General features: G+C 32.4%; 1 protein-coding gene across 4 annotated transcripts in view; it reads left to right on the top strand.

Annotated features, from left to right (window-relative positions):
- LOC145268215 (steroid hormone receptor ERR2-like) overlaps positions 1-17,414 on the top strand; it is a 274,707-nt gene that overhangs the window by 122,896 nt on the left and 134,397 nt on the right. For all 4 annotated transcript variants that reach the window (XM_080123514.1, XM_080123515.1, XM_080123513.1 and 1 more), the window contains one exon: positions 7,176-7,292. In XM_080123514.1, coding sequence (XP_079979640.1) covers positions 7,176-7,292 — 117 coding nt within the window. The remainder of the gene's footprint in view (positions 1-7,175; positions 7,293-17,414) is intronic.

Raw genomic sequence — 17,414 nt, 5'->3', positions numbered from 1 at the left:
AAGAACTCAAGTGATAAGTCATCTCCCTCTCAGTACAGACCAATAAGTCTCCTGTGTGTCATGAGTAAGTTGCTGGAATCCATATTAAATAGAGAAATAGTCAACCACCTCAGCAGAAATAACCTTCATGCAATATGGTTTCCGTTCTGCTAGAGCTACAGCAGATGTGCTAACGGTTATATCTCATAGGATTAGTGAATCTCTTGACAAAGGCTTCCTTTCCAGGGCAATTGCTCTTGACATATCAAAGGCCTTCGACAAGGTATGGCATAAAGGCCTACTTCACAAGATCTCCAGCTACGGTATAACTGGAAATGTTTTCTCTATCATTAAATCATTTCTCTCTGATAGGCTCATAAGAGTAGTGGTTGATGGACAAAAATCAGAGGCCTGCAGTATTAATGCTGGAGTCCCTCAAGGGTCCATCCTGGGCCCAACTCTCTTCCTGATATACATCAATGATCTCCCTAAACACATACTTAAATCATTCGTTGACATCTATGCTGATGACACGACCATCTACAGCAACACATCAAAGGCTGTAAATGACAGAGCTCTCTCTGATTCTCTCTCCTCTGATCTCGAACGAGTGGTTCAGTGGGAGAAGACGTGGCTGGTTACCTTTAATGCATCTAAAACCAAACTCCTATCTTTACATCATCAACGCTCTGATCCCCATCTGGCATCAATTGAAATGGATGGCTCTCGTCTAGGAGAAGCCCCATGTTTTGACAAGCTTCTAGGCTTGATCTTAACTCCTGATCTGAAATGGAACACGTACATCAAGTCTGTTGCCAAGGTCGCTGGAAAGATGGTAGGATCCCTCTACCGCTCCAGAAGATATCTCACTAATGATGCAATTTTCTATCTATATAAAAGCCAAGTACGTCCAAGGATGGAATACTGCTGCCATATCTGGGCAGGAGCTGCTAAAAACAGCCTATCCTGCCTTGACAGAGTGCAAAATAGACTTCGTGGCTTAGTGGGGGATGCCCTTTTCTCTTCCCTGCAACCTCTCTCCTACAGAAGAGATGTTGCAAGCCTATCTTTGTTTTATCGTTATTTCCATGGCAGGTGCTCGTCTGTCTGAACTCCAATCTTTGGTCCCCCCTCGCCAATCTTTTACAAAAAACACCCGTCTAGCTGAATCCATTGTCAAAAACTTTCCCCACTCTTTATCTATGCCTAAATCAAAACGTAGATTCCATGAACAAAGTTTCTTTCTTAGAAGTGCACGCCTGTGGAACTGTTCCGTCTGCCTGCTTCCCTCCTGGCTACAACTTGGATGTCTTCAAGTCCAACGTAAACAAATTCCTGATGGACCGCTCCCTTAAGTAGACACTCTAAATATCCACACTAACGTACTGTACTTACAATAACCCTTATCCCTGAGTGGCTTCCGGGCCTTGATAAGTGGTGACCACTTTGTAAAAACAAAAAAAAAAAAAGAAAAAGAGATCCGATGCTGTCCGAGATTGAATGAGAATCAACAAATGTTCCACCCTCCCATACTTTTATTGTCATCCAAATTAGTGAAATCGCCCAATTTTTAATCAGATTGATTGATCGTTTGCTCTAGTTAGGGATCTAGGAGGAAGCTCCACATGCCTCTCTTCAGTATCTTAGTCCACAATACATTACACAATACATCCACTGTAGAGAATGTGCTGTTGATTTTATAAAATTATCTGTAAATAATGGCTTCATTTAAAGTTTAAAATGCAAAAGTTAAGTATTATGGTTTAATTGTGTTTTAAACAGAAACATTCATTTTGAACGCGCCCCTGTCTTATCAAAGAACCAACTGTTCATTTTATAAAATTGTTTTTACTTAATCACTTGAACAAAAGTTAAACCTACAAAAGTCAAAATAATATAAAAGAGTTAACATTAGTCAAAATCAGATTTCCTTCTGTCATCAGATTTTTTCGGTTATTGATTTTTGATACTTATCAGACACTAGAACACTCCCAAACATATCAAGTACCTTTGTGTAAAATATTCAAACTATCAATCCAGCCATTTCTGAGTCCTTAGAGAAAGAACTCTCTCTCTCTCACCCACACACACACCCACACATGCACAACATTCCTTTTATATATATACTAGCATTTAAGCCCGGCGTTGCCCGGGTGTTTGGATGTGTATGTTGAGCAAAAAAAAAAAAAAAAAATTGGTAGTAGGAAGGCAGGCTCGAACCCAATACCATGAAGGAAAAAAAGAACGGAAAAAAAAAAATCTGATGCCTTTTGCTGTTATGACCACCGCCAAACCGGAAGTGACTTATGTTTAAATTAAGGCTGGACAATCGAAAGGAGAGGATGACTTTAAAAAATATTGGCGAAAAAAGCAACCCCACCCCTGTAGAAAAGTGCCCAGTTGAAGGTGAAGATATTAATGTTTTTAGCCAATTTTTCGATATTTGTCATCTGAAAGGTCGAACTTCAAAACGATACTGATCTGTTGAAAGTTGTAGGCAGACATGCAAACATACATACATACATACATTTATATATTGGTAACTAGAATTTTTGACCCAAACTGATGAAAAAGCTTGCCCTATCTCTGAATACCCTTTATGTAAAATTTCAAATGTTTAGACCAGAAATTGTCTGAGTAATTTGGTTGAGACCACAGAGGTCAATTTTTTTAAAAACTTTGACCTCTATTATGACCCCTTAGCATTTATTGTTTTGGGCTCAAATCAAGTTATTAAGTTAGAGCCATATCCAAGGAACCTATAAAATTTCAAGTGTTTAGACCCAAAATTGTCGGAGAGGTTTGGTAGAGTTCTCAAAGGTCAAATCATTGAACTTAGACCCCTTAACAGCCAAATTTCTGTCCGAAAACCAATCACAAAGATTTTTCCAAATCTCAGTACCCTGTATATCAAATTTCGAGTTTGTAGACTGAAAATTGACAGAGTTATTGCATAGGGAAATGTACACAGACATGTTTATTTTTATAGATTTATAGATAGATAGATAGATTTTAAGAGGATTAGAACAACAGTCTAAAGAGCAGAGTTTATTTTAATGTATTAGTGAATACATTAATACAATTAAAAGAAAACAGTGCTCGTTGTAATGTAGATATATAATAAGCTCGATAGGTATAGATATCCTAGAGCTATTTTAATATTGAGTAAAATGATTCATAATTTATAATTAAAAATCGGTTTTGTTTGTTCTTCCTTTTGAAACCGATTTTTAAATTTAAATTTTAAATTATCAATCAGTTTACTCAATAATTATATATATATATATATATATATATATATATATATATATATATATATATATGGCCAATATCCAGTGACAAGCAGGTGTGAGATGACTGGTAGCCATGTCACTTGCAGGTTTTCCCCTCAGAGATCTCCTTCTCCTAGAAAGGTTGCTTTCACCACAGCTTATGAGAGTCCCTTCTGCCTCCTATGCCATTTGCCCATGGCTGGGACTTAGGTTGCTGGGTACTAAAACATATTCCACACACTAGTTGGTCAGCTGAGAGAGCCTAAGCTCTACTGTACAGTAACCCTCAAGAGGGAGGCTAACAGATACTACATCTTGTTCAAGAGTGACCCAGAACTATGCATGGCAGAGGCATTCAACTTTCTGAGATTTATTGTGTATACCTACATACCATAAACAACATTTAAAGAATGTTGTATGTTTTGTACATGCATACATCACTACAATCCATCGATGTCTTCTTAACTCAACTCATTTTTTGTTCATGAAAAAAAAAGAAAAAAAGGAGACCTTAGGCGATAAAAGCATAATGCCATAGTAGGTAGTTTTTACAAGTTGGAGGCATAAATCTGCAACAGGAGTCAACAGGAATTTTTTCTTAATATCTTTATTTTGCCTACATGGCAGGGGCTGATTTTGAACAGTCCTGTACTGCTCACCCAGGATTCTAGGAAGATGCTAGAAAAGGTACATCAAAAATTGCCTGTCATTTTTTTAGCTTGACAGTTTACTGCGGCTAGCGGCTGTTCATCATAACAGGAACCAAACAATGAAAATAAAGCAATATGCTAATGAATGCTTTGAAACATTGGATGTTGAAAACTGAAAACCCTGTTAGATTTAGAAACGTCCAGTAGGCCAGAACAGAAAACTGCTTTGTTACTAAAGAGCTTCAATGATTGAACATAGATATAGCAGCACTTTCTTAGACCCAATTTTCTGATGAAGATCATTTAATTGAAAAACATTCTGGATTTACAATCTTCTGAGCTGGAAAATGCAAAGGGGAGAAACGTGAAGAGGGAGTTGGTTTTGTCATCCGCTCTTCTCTAGTTGACAAACTTCATTGTCCATCTTGTATAACTGACTTTATCATGAAATTACGAATACCACTTGCATGTGGGTGATACGTTACTATTCTTTCTGTCTATGCTCCAACTTAATCAGCAAGTGATGATGTTGTCATGCAGTTCTATGAGGCTCTTCAAGAAACCCTTAACACATGTATAAGGAAACATCTAGTTTGGTATGCAATTGGTATTGGCCAAGTAAATAGCAATGGTCTGAGTTTGCTACAGTTATGCTCTGAGTTCAACTTAGTCATCTGTAACACATACTTCCGGCAGAAACAGAAACATAAAGTGACTTGGATCCATCCAAGATCCAAACATGGCCATATGATAGACCTTATAGTCACCAAAAAAGATGATCTCAAAGATGCCTGCAATGTCCGTGTGTTGCGTAGTGTCAATTGTGATACTGATCACATTTTGGTGAATGGCAAATTTAAGCTGCATGTCAGGAAGACAATTTGTATGTTGGGCACAAAAATCCCAAAGCAAATCAATATTGCCAAGGTCAAACAACCTGATGTCTGCCAAGAACTCTCTGATGCTTTTGACAACATGCATTTTGATGGCATAAAACTGGCCTGGATATTCTCGGTAAAATGAAGAAGAAACGCAGGGATTGGTTTGATGAGAATATCAGTAAACTGCTCGAAAGAAAATATCATTTACACAAGCTACTCTTAGATCCAAACCTAACAAACAGATATCGAGATATATGTGTGTGTGGGAGGGGCTGAGGCAGTTAAGCTTATTCTGAAATGTGGAGTCTTTGTAAAAGAGTGGGTTTGAAACATGTGCATCGTTAGAGAAACTGGTGGAGACATTGCTATCCAGGTGAGGTTGTGAATATTATTTTCCGCATGATGGCTGCTGGCACAATCAGTTCGTTAGAATTTTTTCTTATGAATGTAAGATTTGAAGATCACCCACAGACGATTGTGTGTTATAAGCAGTTCTTGTTACATTTCTTTGGATAGATAAAACTTGACGAACCTTTGTTTTCATAAACAAGCTGTTCCACTTGGAGAATATATCAAGAACATTTCAGAAGTGTTTTTATCTATATCAAAAATAAAATATCTACATTTACCTCTGTCAACGTGGGAGATTATGTGTTTAGTCAAATGTTTTTGTTTGTGCACAGCTTTGTTTGTGCCCACATCATTTGACCAATTGTCACAAAATTCAGTCAAAATATCACTCATGGTTTAACATAGAACTAGTGACTTAAATTCAAGATATTTCAGTCAGGAGTTAAGGTTATGAAAAAAGTGAAAGTCATAGTTTTGGTGATTGTAGAGACTTACTTTGCATATATGAAGTCCTGCATCTTATATGATTATAAAAATTTTGATAACGGTCAAAATTTTTACAATATTTCAACTTCCAAGTTTTGTCAATTTTATGTACGGATAACGGTAAGCAACACGCAAAAGTTCTACTTGATCAAATAAATAATTTTTGAGTTATCAATGTTTCCATCATATAACCTTGGGAATGCTTCATACACTATGAAGAAGTTAGGCTCATCTTTATGTTGTCAATCGGAGGTATGCAGTCTCCTGACTGATTTATGTTTTTGTTAAACTATATTTCAAAAACCATACTAGAAGAGATTGTTGTTGAGAAAAATAGTTAACCAATATTATTTTAATAAATTACATTACTCTGTACATAATGGGCAGTTTTAAATTTAAATGCATAAAGAGTTTATTTAAAATCTAGTCCACTTGAAGAAATGTCATCAAATGCCCCCTCCCCACATATGTCAGAATACAATCCATCACATGTAAACTGTCTATAATATTTCATGTCTCTCATTAATTAAATATATGATTGATCTGAAGTTCAGGAGTTTACATTACAAATGGCTCCTGCATAGATTTTGGCTGTGCAGCTTTTAAAAAAACAGGCAAGTTCTCACTTCAAACTACATACTGTATCAGATCAAAGCTGATTATCATGTGTGGGATGAAATCAACAGATCATATTAAAAAAGCGAAACTCATTCTCATATCTTCTGCAGTTAAATGGAAAGTGCTAGGAGTGTATGAAGATACAAAAATGCAACAATTGGATTCAGCAATGTATGTCTAGAAGGAAACGTGGATGGGAGTTTAGAAAGAGATAAATCACTGCACAGATGGTATGATATAAGCAATAGGTTTCTGTACATTTTATTTTGATTCCATTAATCCATTTAATCTTATTCACTTTATACTAAAATGTAACTTTAAAAGTTTGTATCAAAGCAAAAGACAAATTCAAAGTGCAAATTCATTTTTCTTTTTTGAAGAAGCTTAAAAATCATTCTTAATATCTTAGTGAGCCTACATTATTGTTGTTGCTGCTCTGTATTTTAAAAAGATGCTTTTTGTTTTCACAAATAAAAAAAAAAGGATTCATTCAACTGATATATGACAAAGGATAAAACATTTTTATTCTAGTGAACGAAAAACATGAGATATATAAATAACATTATAGACTTGTCCCATCCCCTCTCTAAAAAAAAACAACAAATAAACATTTGTTTTGGGCTAAAAATATTACCATAACAAAATTTGATTTTCTTTCTTAAATATTTTAAATTCATCTATGCGTGGACATGCTTGATTTCAAGCAAGCAAAATGTTCTATAAAGATATTTGGATTCTTTTTTGTTTGTGTATGTTTTTAATCTCTTACAAATTGGTTGGATATTTATTATTCTTAATGAAAATAAGTATACAATTTGGCTTTGTTGATTATTGTTAAAGTTTATTCCCAAGCACCAGAACTCATTCTTATTAATAGGTATGTAATCATTTATTTAATTGCTAAAACATACTTTAATAATTTTTCCTATTTTTAATAGGTAACATAGAATATTCATGCCCTGCTAACAGTGACTGTGAAATAACAAAAAGACGTCGAAAGGCTTGTCAGGCATGTCGGTTCCAGAAATGCTTAAGTGTTGGCATGTTACGAGAAGGTAAGAACATTTTTTTAAACATCTGTTCAATGCAAATAAGTGCATGATTTTCCAGATATTAAAACATCTATGTATTAAGAAAATTCAATACTTATGCTGGGTAGTAAAATGAAGAAATGTGCTAAAATGCTGAACCAATGAAATCGCAGCAGCAAACCTCATTTAAGAAAACATTTATTTGATATCATTAGTTTATTATAAAAAAAACAAAATAATTATCTCCACTCGAATAAAAAAATTAATTTTTTTTTATTTATTATCAGTTGTTTGTTATTCAAAAAGTAAATTTTAATTCATGAAACTTGATAGTTTTTTCTTGATTTGAATTTTAATTTTCTTAAAATTTTGTAAAACTTGTCCAATAATTATTCATTGTATTTTCTTCATAACAACAAAAAGAATATTGTTTTCATTTTTCAATTTTTCATTGAATTATCTTCATAATAACAGAAGTAATATATTTTTCATTGAAAAATTGGCCAATATTTGCACAAAAATAAAATCCTGAAACTTTTATAGGGCACCTTTCAGTGTTTTACGTAAACTGTCTGTAGTACAGTTTTTATTCTGGATAAGTACCAAAAACTCACACTGTTTATTATTCTTAAATTCCAATTACACAATATTTAATTGAAATATCATTTAACTACCTCAGACTAATAAATGCTAGAGTTCAAATATAATATACTGCCAATAATATGTGAAATAAAAGTCTATTTCAATAAGTCACTATTAGCTTTCCTTCCAAGGAGAGCAATGTTTTTTGTTCTTTTCATCCATATTTAGATCTTGCAGGACAACTTCATAATTGACATGGTGTTGTCCTGGAATATCCAAATGGTCTGTTGGGGCTCATTCGTGCAAGTGGCTATCATCTATCTAATGTTTCATATGAATGCTGAAATACTATTAAGTACTTTAAAATATTTACGGATTGAACATTTAATTTTTATAAAATATTTTAAAATTCTCTTTTAATAAGTTGTTCTGCTTTGTTATTCATTTTAATATTATTGTATAATTTTGTATTATTGTATCAATTAGTATTGTATCAGTATAATAAAGTTTTATAACAAAATCTGGTCAAATGTTAAAAACATTTTATTCACATATTTTTTTTCCCTTTTAAGATTTAAGTTAAATGTCAATGATAAAAAATTTAATTATGTTCTTTTTTTTTTAATACCACTGAATAAGCACAAAAATTTCAGATTATATATATTTTTCCCATATATCTATTTACTATTTAGAAAGTGCCCCATTTGTTATGTTAATATAAATATCATTTTCACTTACACTTCATGGTTGAGCATTATATTTTTTAAAAACTTTGTGCAAAGACAATAATTAAAAATCGTCCCCCTTCTACTTCTATATACAAATTGCAAATAGTAAATAACCAAAGAAAGTCTTATATGGAATCAATTGTACAAATAGACTAAAAATACCTCTAAATAATATCTGCATCTGTTAGAATTTAAATATTAAACGTATCTGCTAAAAAATTGAATTAATTTCACAGTTTGTATTTCACTGTTTCATACAAGTAGATTTTTAAATTATTACTTCTAGCGGTCTTTCAGTTATATGGATTTTTGCAGCAAATGCAACTTATTCTGTTTTATATTTTAAGGATATTAGTGAACTTACACATTTAATATGGATGCCTGCAATTTTATGTTGATAATTATTGACTTAAATTCCATAAATATGTTTTACTGTGTCATCGTTTAGTGCAATTGTACATTTTTGTTGTAGTGACCAAGATGACAGAATTTGGTCAAAAACACTAAATTATATATAGAAATATCATATGAGTGTTGTGCTCCATTTGGAAGCAAATCCTTTTTCCCTAATCATGACTGTGACATCTACTTATTATTTTTCTATTGTTTGCTTTATACACACACACACACACACACACACACACACACACACACACACACACACACACACACACACACACACACACACACACACACACACATGTATGTATGTTAGATTGTGGTTTGATAAAGAGATGTTTTATACTACAATAAAGCATCAATAAGACGAATTAAAGTGCAAAAATAAGAAATGTAATAAAAGATTTTCCTTATTCATGGAGTTTAAAAAATGAGGCTTTTTTCTTCAAAGAAAATAATTATCAAAATAAAATTATAGAATTGCAAATTGCAATGTTCACAAAAGATTTAAAATTGTAGAAGAAAATTGAAAATGAATCCAACTGAAAAAATCTGATAGGTGAATTCTTACATTAATAAATTACAAAATAATATGTAATATTGCTGTAAATAAATCCATTAGTGTGTGTGTCTGTTTCAATATGTAATATTGCTGTAAATAAATCCATTAGTGTGTGTGTGTTAATATGTAATATTGCTGTGAATAAATCCATTAGTGTGTGTGTGTGTGTGTGTTAATATGTAATATTGCTGTGAATAAATCCATTAGTGTGTGTGTGTGTGTGTTAATATGTAATATTGCTGTGAATAAATCCATTAGTGTGTGTGTGTGTGTGTTAATATGTAATATTGCTGTGAATAAATCCATTAGTGTGTGTGTGTGTGTTAATATGTAATATTGCTGTGAATAAATCCATTAGTGTGTGTGTGTGTGTTAATATGTAATATTGCTGTGAATAAATCCATTAGTGTGTGTGTGTGTGTGTTAATATGTAATATTGCTGTGAATGAATCCATTAGTGTGTGTGTGTGTTTTAATATATAATATTGCCGTGAATAAATCCACTTATATATATATATATATATCATCATATTATATATATATATATATAATATATATATATATATATATATCATCATATTATATATATATATATATATATATCATCATATTTTTAGGGTATAAAAAATTTAAATATTGCAATTATGAAGGGAAGACTTTTATGATTCATGATTAAAAGTAAATTTGTATATATATATATATATATATATATATATTCCTTTAATCTTCTCTCCAAAAAAGTGGGGGGAAAGGGGGGAACAGGAGAGGAAAGAACGAGAAATGGGGAGCCAGCTGACCAGTTTCGACCCTAGCTTTTCAAAGCTGTATCGAGGGAATTTTTAAAACAAAGAATGAAAAAGCGATTAAAATTGCGTTTTATTCAATTTACAGGGAGAAAAAAAAAAAAGTAGGAAAACGCTTAAAATAAAACAGCGTTATGGTTGAATACCCTAGAAATTAATCACGTTCAAACTCAGGAGGCTTTCCCTTTGCTTGCAAAGTTGAAGGTTTTCTAAGTCGAATGTGAATAGTCTCCAAGATCTTAAGGTGATATAGTGAATGAGCACGACTCAGAATAGAAAAAGAGTCCGTGCTAAAGTTCGCTGCACAAGACGAGTTTTTAAGTAAATCATCAGTAATTGAAGACCCGTATGTGTTAGTAACAACATCCGTTGCCCGGTAGATTCCATTCCTAATTTTACTGGGTACATGTAGTAATACACACGGACAGAAAAAACGCCTTGGATAATCACAGATTTCAAGGTAGTTCTTATGACCTTCACCGAGGTGCACGACTTATATGACCTTCACCGAGGTGCGTGACTTGACACAAAAAAAAACAACTTCTTAATCAATTGCTAGCGCACGCGTCACTGTAACGTCCAATGACAACAACAACAACCTTCTCACTCGACCTGCCTTTTATACCACTCTCTCAATCCCTCCTCTTGCACATGCACCCGGAGATTCCTGATAACCTCGAGACTTCCGCTTATAAAAACCCAAGTTTTGTTGTTGCGCATGCCTACACAAGGCACAAACACGTGGGCATTTGTTTTGTTGGTAAGTACTACAGTTTGACTAAAATAGCCATATTTTTCAAACCAAAGCACTTCAAGTCTTCAAATTACTAATGTTTTGTTCGGAAATGAATATACTTTCAAATGAATTAATAAATATGAATGTACATTATATATTTAAGAGTTTTAAGCAAATAAACTGATAAAAATATGAATGTCATAAAATGGTATTTTCGGTAAGGTTTTGTAACGACCCTCCCTGTTTTCTAAAGGTTCGTACCATGATTGTATGAAGAATTTCATCATGAAATTTGGGAAACAATCAGAAGAGGTGTTAATCTTAATACTGTCAAGTGTCCAAAAAAATTTTGACCATTTCTTTTTTTGTCATGTTAAAAATAAGACTTTAATATGATGAGTATCGAACATTTTGAAAAGAAATTTCATCGGACACCCACTAGTAAGTAAATCATTCTTTTTACTATCTTTATCAATTAAAAGTATTATTCTATGTTGAGTAGGACCGCGGTAATTGATAATAATTTAAAAGGACCTACCCGAAAAAAAAAATGTTTCTATTTCTCGAGTTTGGTCAAATAAGGTTAGTATTAGTAGCAGCAGTATTAATCATAGCACAGTATAAATAACATGCGTTCTTTAATTTTTATTCACGAACGAATTAATAAAAACATGAAAATATGAATATAAATGTTCTAATATGTTTAATTAGAGCTATTTTGTTATCAGAATAACATTAGTTTAGAACTATTCGGTTTTCAGGATGTATAATAACAACAATCCCAACCAATTTGGCATTATGAATTCATTATAATTTCTCACATTTCTGGTCAAATTTAAAAACATGGTTAAAAACACAAAATAAACTTTTGTAGATATATAGCCTGAATGCACTTTTATTCATTGCATTAGTTTTGAACAGCGAATTAAAACAATGTTTTACTGCAAACAGCCACAAATGTTTTTTCAAAATCAAAAGATGTATGAAAATCTCGTTTGTATTACTGTACACATAGATTTGAAAAAATTGTCAAAAAACAAATATATAACAAATAAATGTTATCAAAGGCAAGATAAGTTACTTTTCTACCTAACTGGATATGTTTTTAATTTTTATATTTAATGTAACATGTTTATTCAGCTTGAAAAACAGTGTTTACCAATGTATTTAAAAATGGCGGCCGACTCTCTCTTTGAGGCGGTAAGTTTGGAAAAATGAGTTATAAATAAAAAGCCAGACAAAATACTGTTAGAAACTCGCTCAATATATGTAACCGTGACATAGGCGGATATATATTCTGCTGCATTTTTTGTAGCGTCTTGATTAATTTTGTTGTGTGGACACAAAATGCCTACTATGCTAGCCACTGATTCTATATTGCTTTGATAATTCTCCAGCTCATATTTCACACTTCTAGAGGATAAATATGCGCATATTTTTTGGAGTGACGCATCTTGCATGCATTTGTTGTTGTGTTATGGTTAAAAAGGAGAGCAAAAAAAGGAAAAAAAGAAAAAAACAGAAGAAAAAGGTTAGAAGGAAGTGGTTGCGATGCTTTGTCATTTCAGAATGTCATAAACAGGGTAATGTAGTTTGTGTGCTGCACGCGCATAGCTTGTTTTGTGTCTGTGTATTCGTGCCACACGCACACCTGATATAGCAGTCATAGTTACTATACACTCATTAAGATATTTAAAGAATACTACGACAGAGAATTGTTTTAATCTAGTGCAAGTCATGATGTTAATCACTCTCTTCTACAATTATTTTCTAGTCATCCATGTTCTTTAGCTCTCAAATACACCAATAGTACATTTTGAGCATTTTCTTTAAATCTCATCACAATTTGTATATATTTTTTTAATTTTCAATTTAACCTAAAATTGCATCGACGAATCCCAGGTGATGCCAAATATATTTTACTAAAACATCAATTCTCTGTTCAACTTTTTAATTGGGCACATTTGTATTAGCCTACGATTACCATAATAATAAAATGTTACTAGTGCTCAATCAGCACTTCCATACAGGGTCTGGAACTGGGAACATGCTTTTTCCACAAGTGCTGGAGAGAGCTTGGCAAATACTCTGCAGATGGTGGCGATTAGACTGGGTTTGGTTTTTTAGGAGGTCATGTTTGTGATGTTCTCGATTTATGATCAAACGGAGTAGTTCAGCGGGTTTAGGCCGGAGGAAGAGGAGGGAGAGCTGTGAGAGAAGGGTACAAAGTTGTAGCACTCCTTCTGGATCTCTTTGGTCTTCGAAAAGCGAATGATGGGGCGGGGGAAATAGTAACTGGCTTGCAGTGCAAAACTAGATCAAACATCATGCCACTTCCTCGCACCTGTATATTTCACTTTATAAACCTTAACTTAACACACTTATCAATTCCTCTCCCCTCGTGGCCGAGATGGTTAGGTGTCTGGATTTTTTTATCCTTTCGCGTCAAGGCTTCGGGGTTCAATCCTACCTTACTACTAAATTTTTTTTTTCTTTTACACCTCCAAACACTCGGACAACTTTTTGTTTTTAACACACACACACCTCCAAACACCCGGGCAATGCCACTAGTATATCTATAAAAGTGAAAATGTCTGTCTGTTTGTCTGTGTACACTTCCCTACCAAATAACTGTCAATTTTCGGTCTAAAGACTCGAGATTTGACATCCGGGATATTGAGACTTGGGAAAATCTTTTTGACCGTTTTCGGCCAGACATTTTGCTGTTAAGGAGTCAAAGTTCAACGATTTGACCCTTGAGAACTCTACCAGAGTCCTCCGCCAATTATTGGTCTAAACACTTGAAATTTAAGACATAGCTTACTTGGACATGGATATAACTTTATAATTTGACTTGAGCCCAAAACAGTAAATGTTAAGGGGTCAAAATCGGGGTAAACGTTAAAAAAAAAAATATATATATGTGTGTGTGTGTATATATACTAGCAGTTCAGCCCGGCTTTGTATATATATATATATATATATATATATATATATATATATATATATATATTATATATGTCACCTCCTATTTTGAGTCTAAAATGTCACGTAATGTCACCCCTTCCACTTAAATTTAGTGTTGTTAATATTTTATTTTTATAAATTAAAAAATTTATTTCACTTCTTTCATTTGAGAGCCAGATGCCTTCGGTGGCAAATGAAATTTAATGCATCTCCTGACGAGTGACTTTTCGTTTCTTGCAAACCAATTGACTGAGACATTAGCATGCTCAGTGTAGTGACTATGTAATATTTGTCTATGTAAATAAAGTTATATATATTCAATATTTTGAGAAAGATAAGAGAATTAAAAATTTCTATTAAAGCTCTTTATCATTTGTTTCTCTTTTTCTTTCGTTTTTTTCTTCTGGATTTACTGCTTGACAGTTCCAATCGGATAGTACATGCAATGCTTCAAGTGATTATTAGTGCTTTTTTAATTGCTAAATTAATATCTCACAGTCAGGCAAAAATTATGCAGCAGCAAATTCAGAGAAAACAATTAAAAAATGATCAAGAGCTCAGATAACAAAGATTTTTCTCAAAATATTTGAAGAAAAAAATGAATAATCACTAACATCTGGGTTATTTTAAATTTGCATACTCTGGCTTACATGTCTGAGCTATCTTGCTGACATTCCTCAATAGAGACCTCTCAGGCGATTAGCAATAAATTCTGTTATTCTCAAAGAGAGATGATAAAGCTAGAGAGTTAGACTAGCTGTTGCTGTAACTTTATAAACATAATATAAACTAAAACTTTAAGAATGTTGTTTATCTTGATTGATGCACATTTTATCTGTAATTTCATAGGGAAATTCGGTTTAAGGAAAAATTAATTTGAACACATTTTGATGACTTTAACTACAAAAAATTAATTATAATAATAGATGATTAAGGGGTTCAGGACTTAATGCTGGAGTGTGTAAGAGTCTTCATTGATTTCTAAGAAATAATCTTAAGTGTATTGAGAGGAGAAGGTAAGAACTAAGAATTTACCAAAATTTATTTTCATTAAATGTCATTTTACATATGCCCTCTCCTACTTAATGAACCTGCCTCAAAAAAGTGAACAATAGAAAAAGAAAGTAATATGATGTTATTGAGTAGGCAAAAAAGAATACAGCCTTTCTTATTAAATCCAGGGCAACACTACAACTATTATGTACAATGCTATGCACAACTAGTAGGTTTTAAGACTTATGTAAAAACTGCATGCATTATTAGTAGATGCTACATATTAGATGCAGGTATAATTTGTTAGTGACCTACTTACACTAGTACTTACCTACTTATGAATATATCTAATCTCCCCGAACACTTCTCTCATGTAGTTTGGGAAACCTTATGAAATGTTATTGACCTAAAAACAATTGTAAAACATTACAGGTATTATAAGGTAGAGGAAGGAGGAAGGAGAAGAGAGGGTGCTTACTGAATGAAGAATCAGGTGAGATAATGCCTTCTGCTCACCTGTCTCTCTCAGGTTGAAAAGGTTTGAGATTGCCTAGTTAGCTATTTAAAAGCTCTACGATTATGTGTGTGTGTGTGTGTGTGTGTGTGTGTGTGTATCTATATATATAAAAATGTAACTCTTGGTTCGTTCGCAATTAATAGTCTAAAAAACCACTGGACGTATGATTTCCACGTTTTGGTATAATATGTTTACTATATCCATGTGTGTTTTTACATATTTCTTTTTAATTATAACATTATACTTGATTTTTCTATGATAAATAGGTGGTTTTCTTGGTACATATAGGCCATTTTTTTTATTTCGGGACAAGTATTTATTACCGCTTCCTGTCACGTGACCAGTGGTTCCAATTTAGCGGTTTTCCTGCTAGATCTGGAAATTTTGTTTGCAATCTAGCAGGGAATTCTAGAAAATCTGGAGATATTTCGCACCCACACACCCGCAATTTCAGATTAAAAAATAAAGAAAAGCGCTTGAAAATACTTTAAAACATAAAATAAACTCATTCATGTAAGTAAAAGAAAGTAGCATTTATTACCTTTGGTAACAATTATTTATTCATTATATGTTTTGTTTTTCACTTTTTTTTCGGCTAACCATTCTTAAATCTCGCTATAAAATCGATTTTTCCAAGTACATTTTAGGTGGGGGGGGGGGGCATTCCAACCTCCAAAGTTTAGTTTAAAATACGATAGAAACAACAGCAAAAAAAAAAAAAACTTATACCAATACAGTAGAATTTAATTATCTACCAACCTAAATACTTTTAACATGCTAAAACAAAGTTTTTTTGTTTTTTTATTTTTCTAATTTCAAAATATGTTGCACCCTGAAAAAACAGGTAAAACTAACTGATAAAATATGTAAGCCTTCTGGGGAGCTAACTGCGTCAATATAATTCCAGAAACATATAGTGAGAAAACACGGAATATTTTATATATTGAATATACTATATTTATAATTTTTTTATGGTAGGAAGTTAAAATATGGAGTTTGGGGGGGGGGATTAGCAATTTTTGAAAATTTCAGATGATAAAAGTTAAAAATCTAGCGATTTTCTGGATATTTCTTTCCCCTGATCTCGCGGGTTTTTTGAAATCTCAGTTGCCAAAACTGCATCACTAAAAAAAACACTACAGGCTTAATGTTAATGTGTTTACAATATCGGTAAATTTTCAATGGGTTTAATCACATGATTATTGATAATGTAACCACATGATTGAAATTTAATTTAAATTAACCACACATAGTCGCTTTCCTATCAAATATTCATCGAAAAATGGTAGCTACAGACAAAATGAATGTCGACGCTCAAAGTGTATAAATATTTTGACCCCCTCCCTTTACTTAAAAATTCACCAAAAATCAGGAAATTAACCAATTTTAATGAAAATTGCAGTATTTATCAAATAATGATCGCAGAATATAATGAACTAATTATTTTTACTTAACTCTTAGTGAAAAAGTTTTATTTTGTTTAAACAAAAAATACCTTTACTAAAGTTATGGTTTTCAGTAGTAAATAAAAAAACGCAATAATTTATTTTTGCTTTTTTTATATAAATAAAGCATCGTAATTTGTAACGATAAAAAATAATTTTTTACAGTAACATTACGAAAAAAGCCCCTAAAGTCCATATTAATGAATTTGATATAACTCGAAGAAAAATGAATTCTCGCATACTATTCAGGAAATTAAAGATTCAATTAGATTCCTATTTCAGTCACCTAAATTATTTAGGGTGAAATGAGTTTAGGAATTTATAGCTAAACCTAAATTTTTTTTTTTTTTTTGCTTAAAAAAAATAGCATTAATACAGTAAGTTAGGTAAAATTGGCATAGAATGCTCTGCTTT

This window comes from Euprymna scolopes, chromosome 43 (genome assembly GCF_053919585.1).
Source record: "Euprymna scolopes isolate OS-2025 chromosome 43, ASM5391958v1, whole genome shotgun sequence".
In the NCBI taxonomy this organism is placed as follows: domain Eukaryota; kingdom Metazoa; phylum Mollusca; class Cephalopoda; order Sepiida; family Sepiolidae; genus Euprymna; species Euprymna scolopes.
Note: the sequence above shows the minus strand (reverse complement) of the source record. Positions and strands in the feature narration are given on the sequence as shown.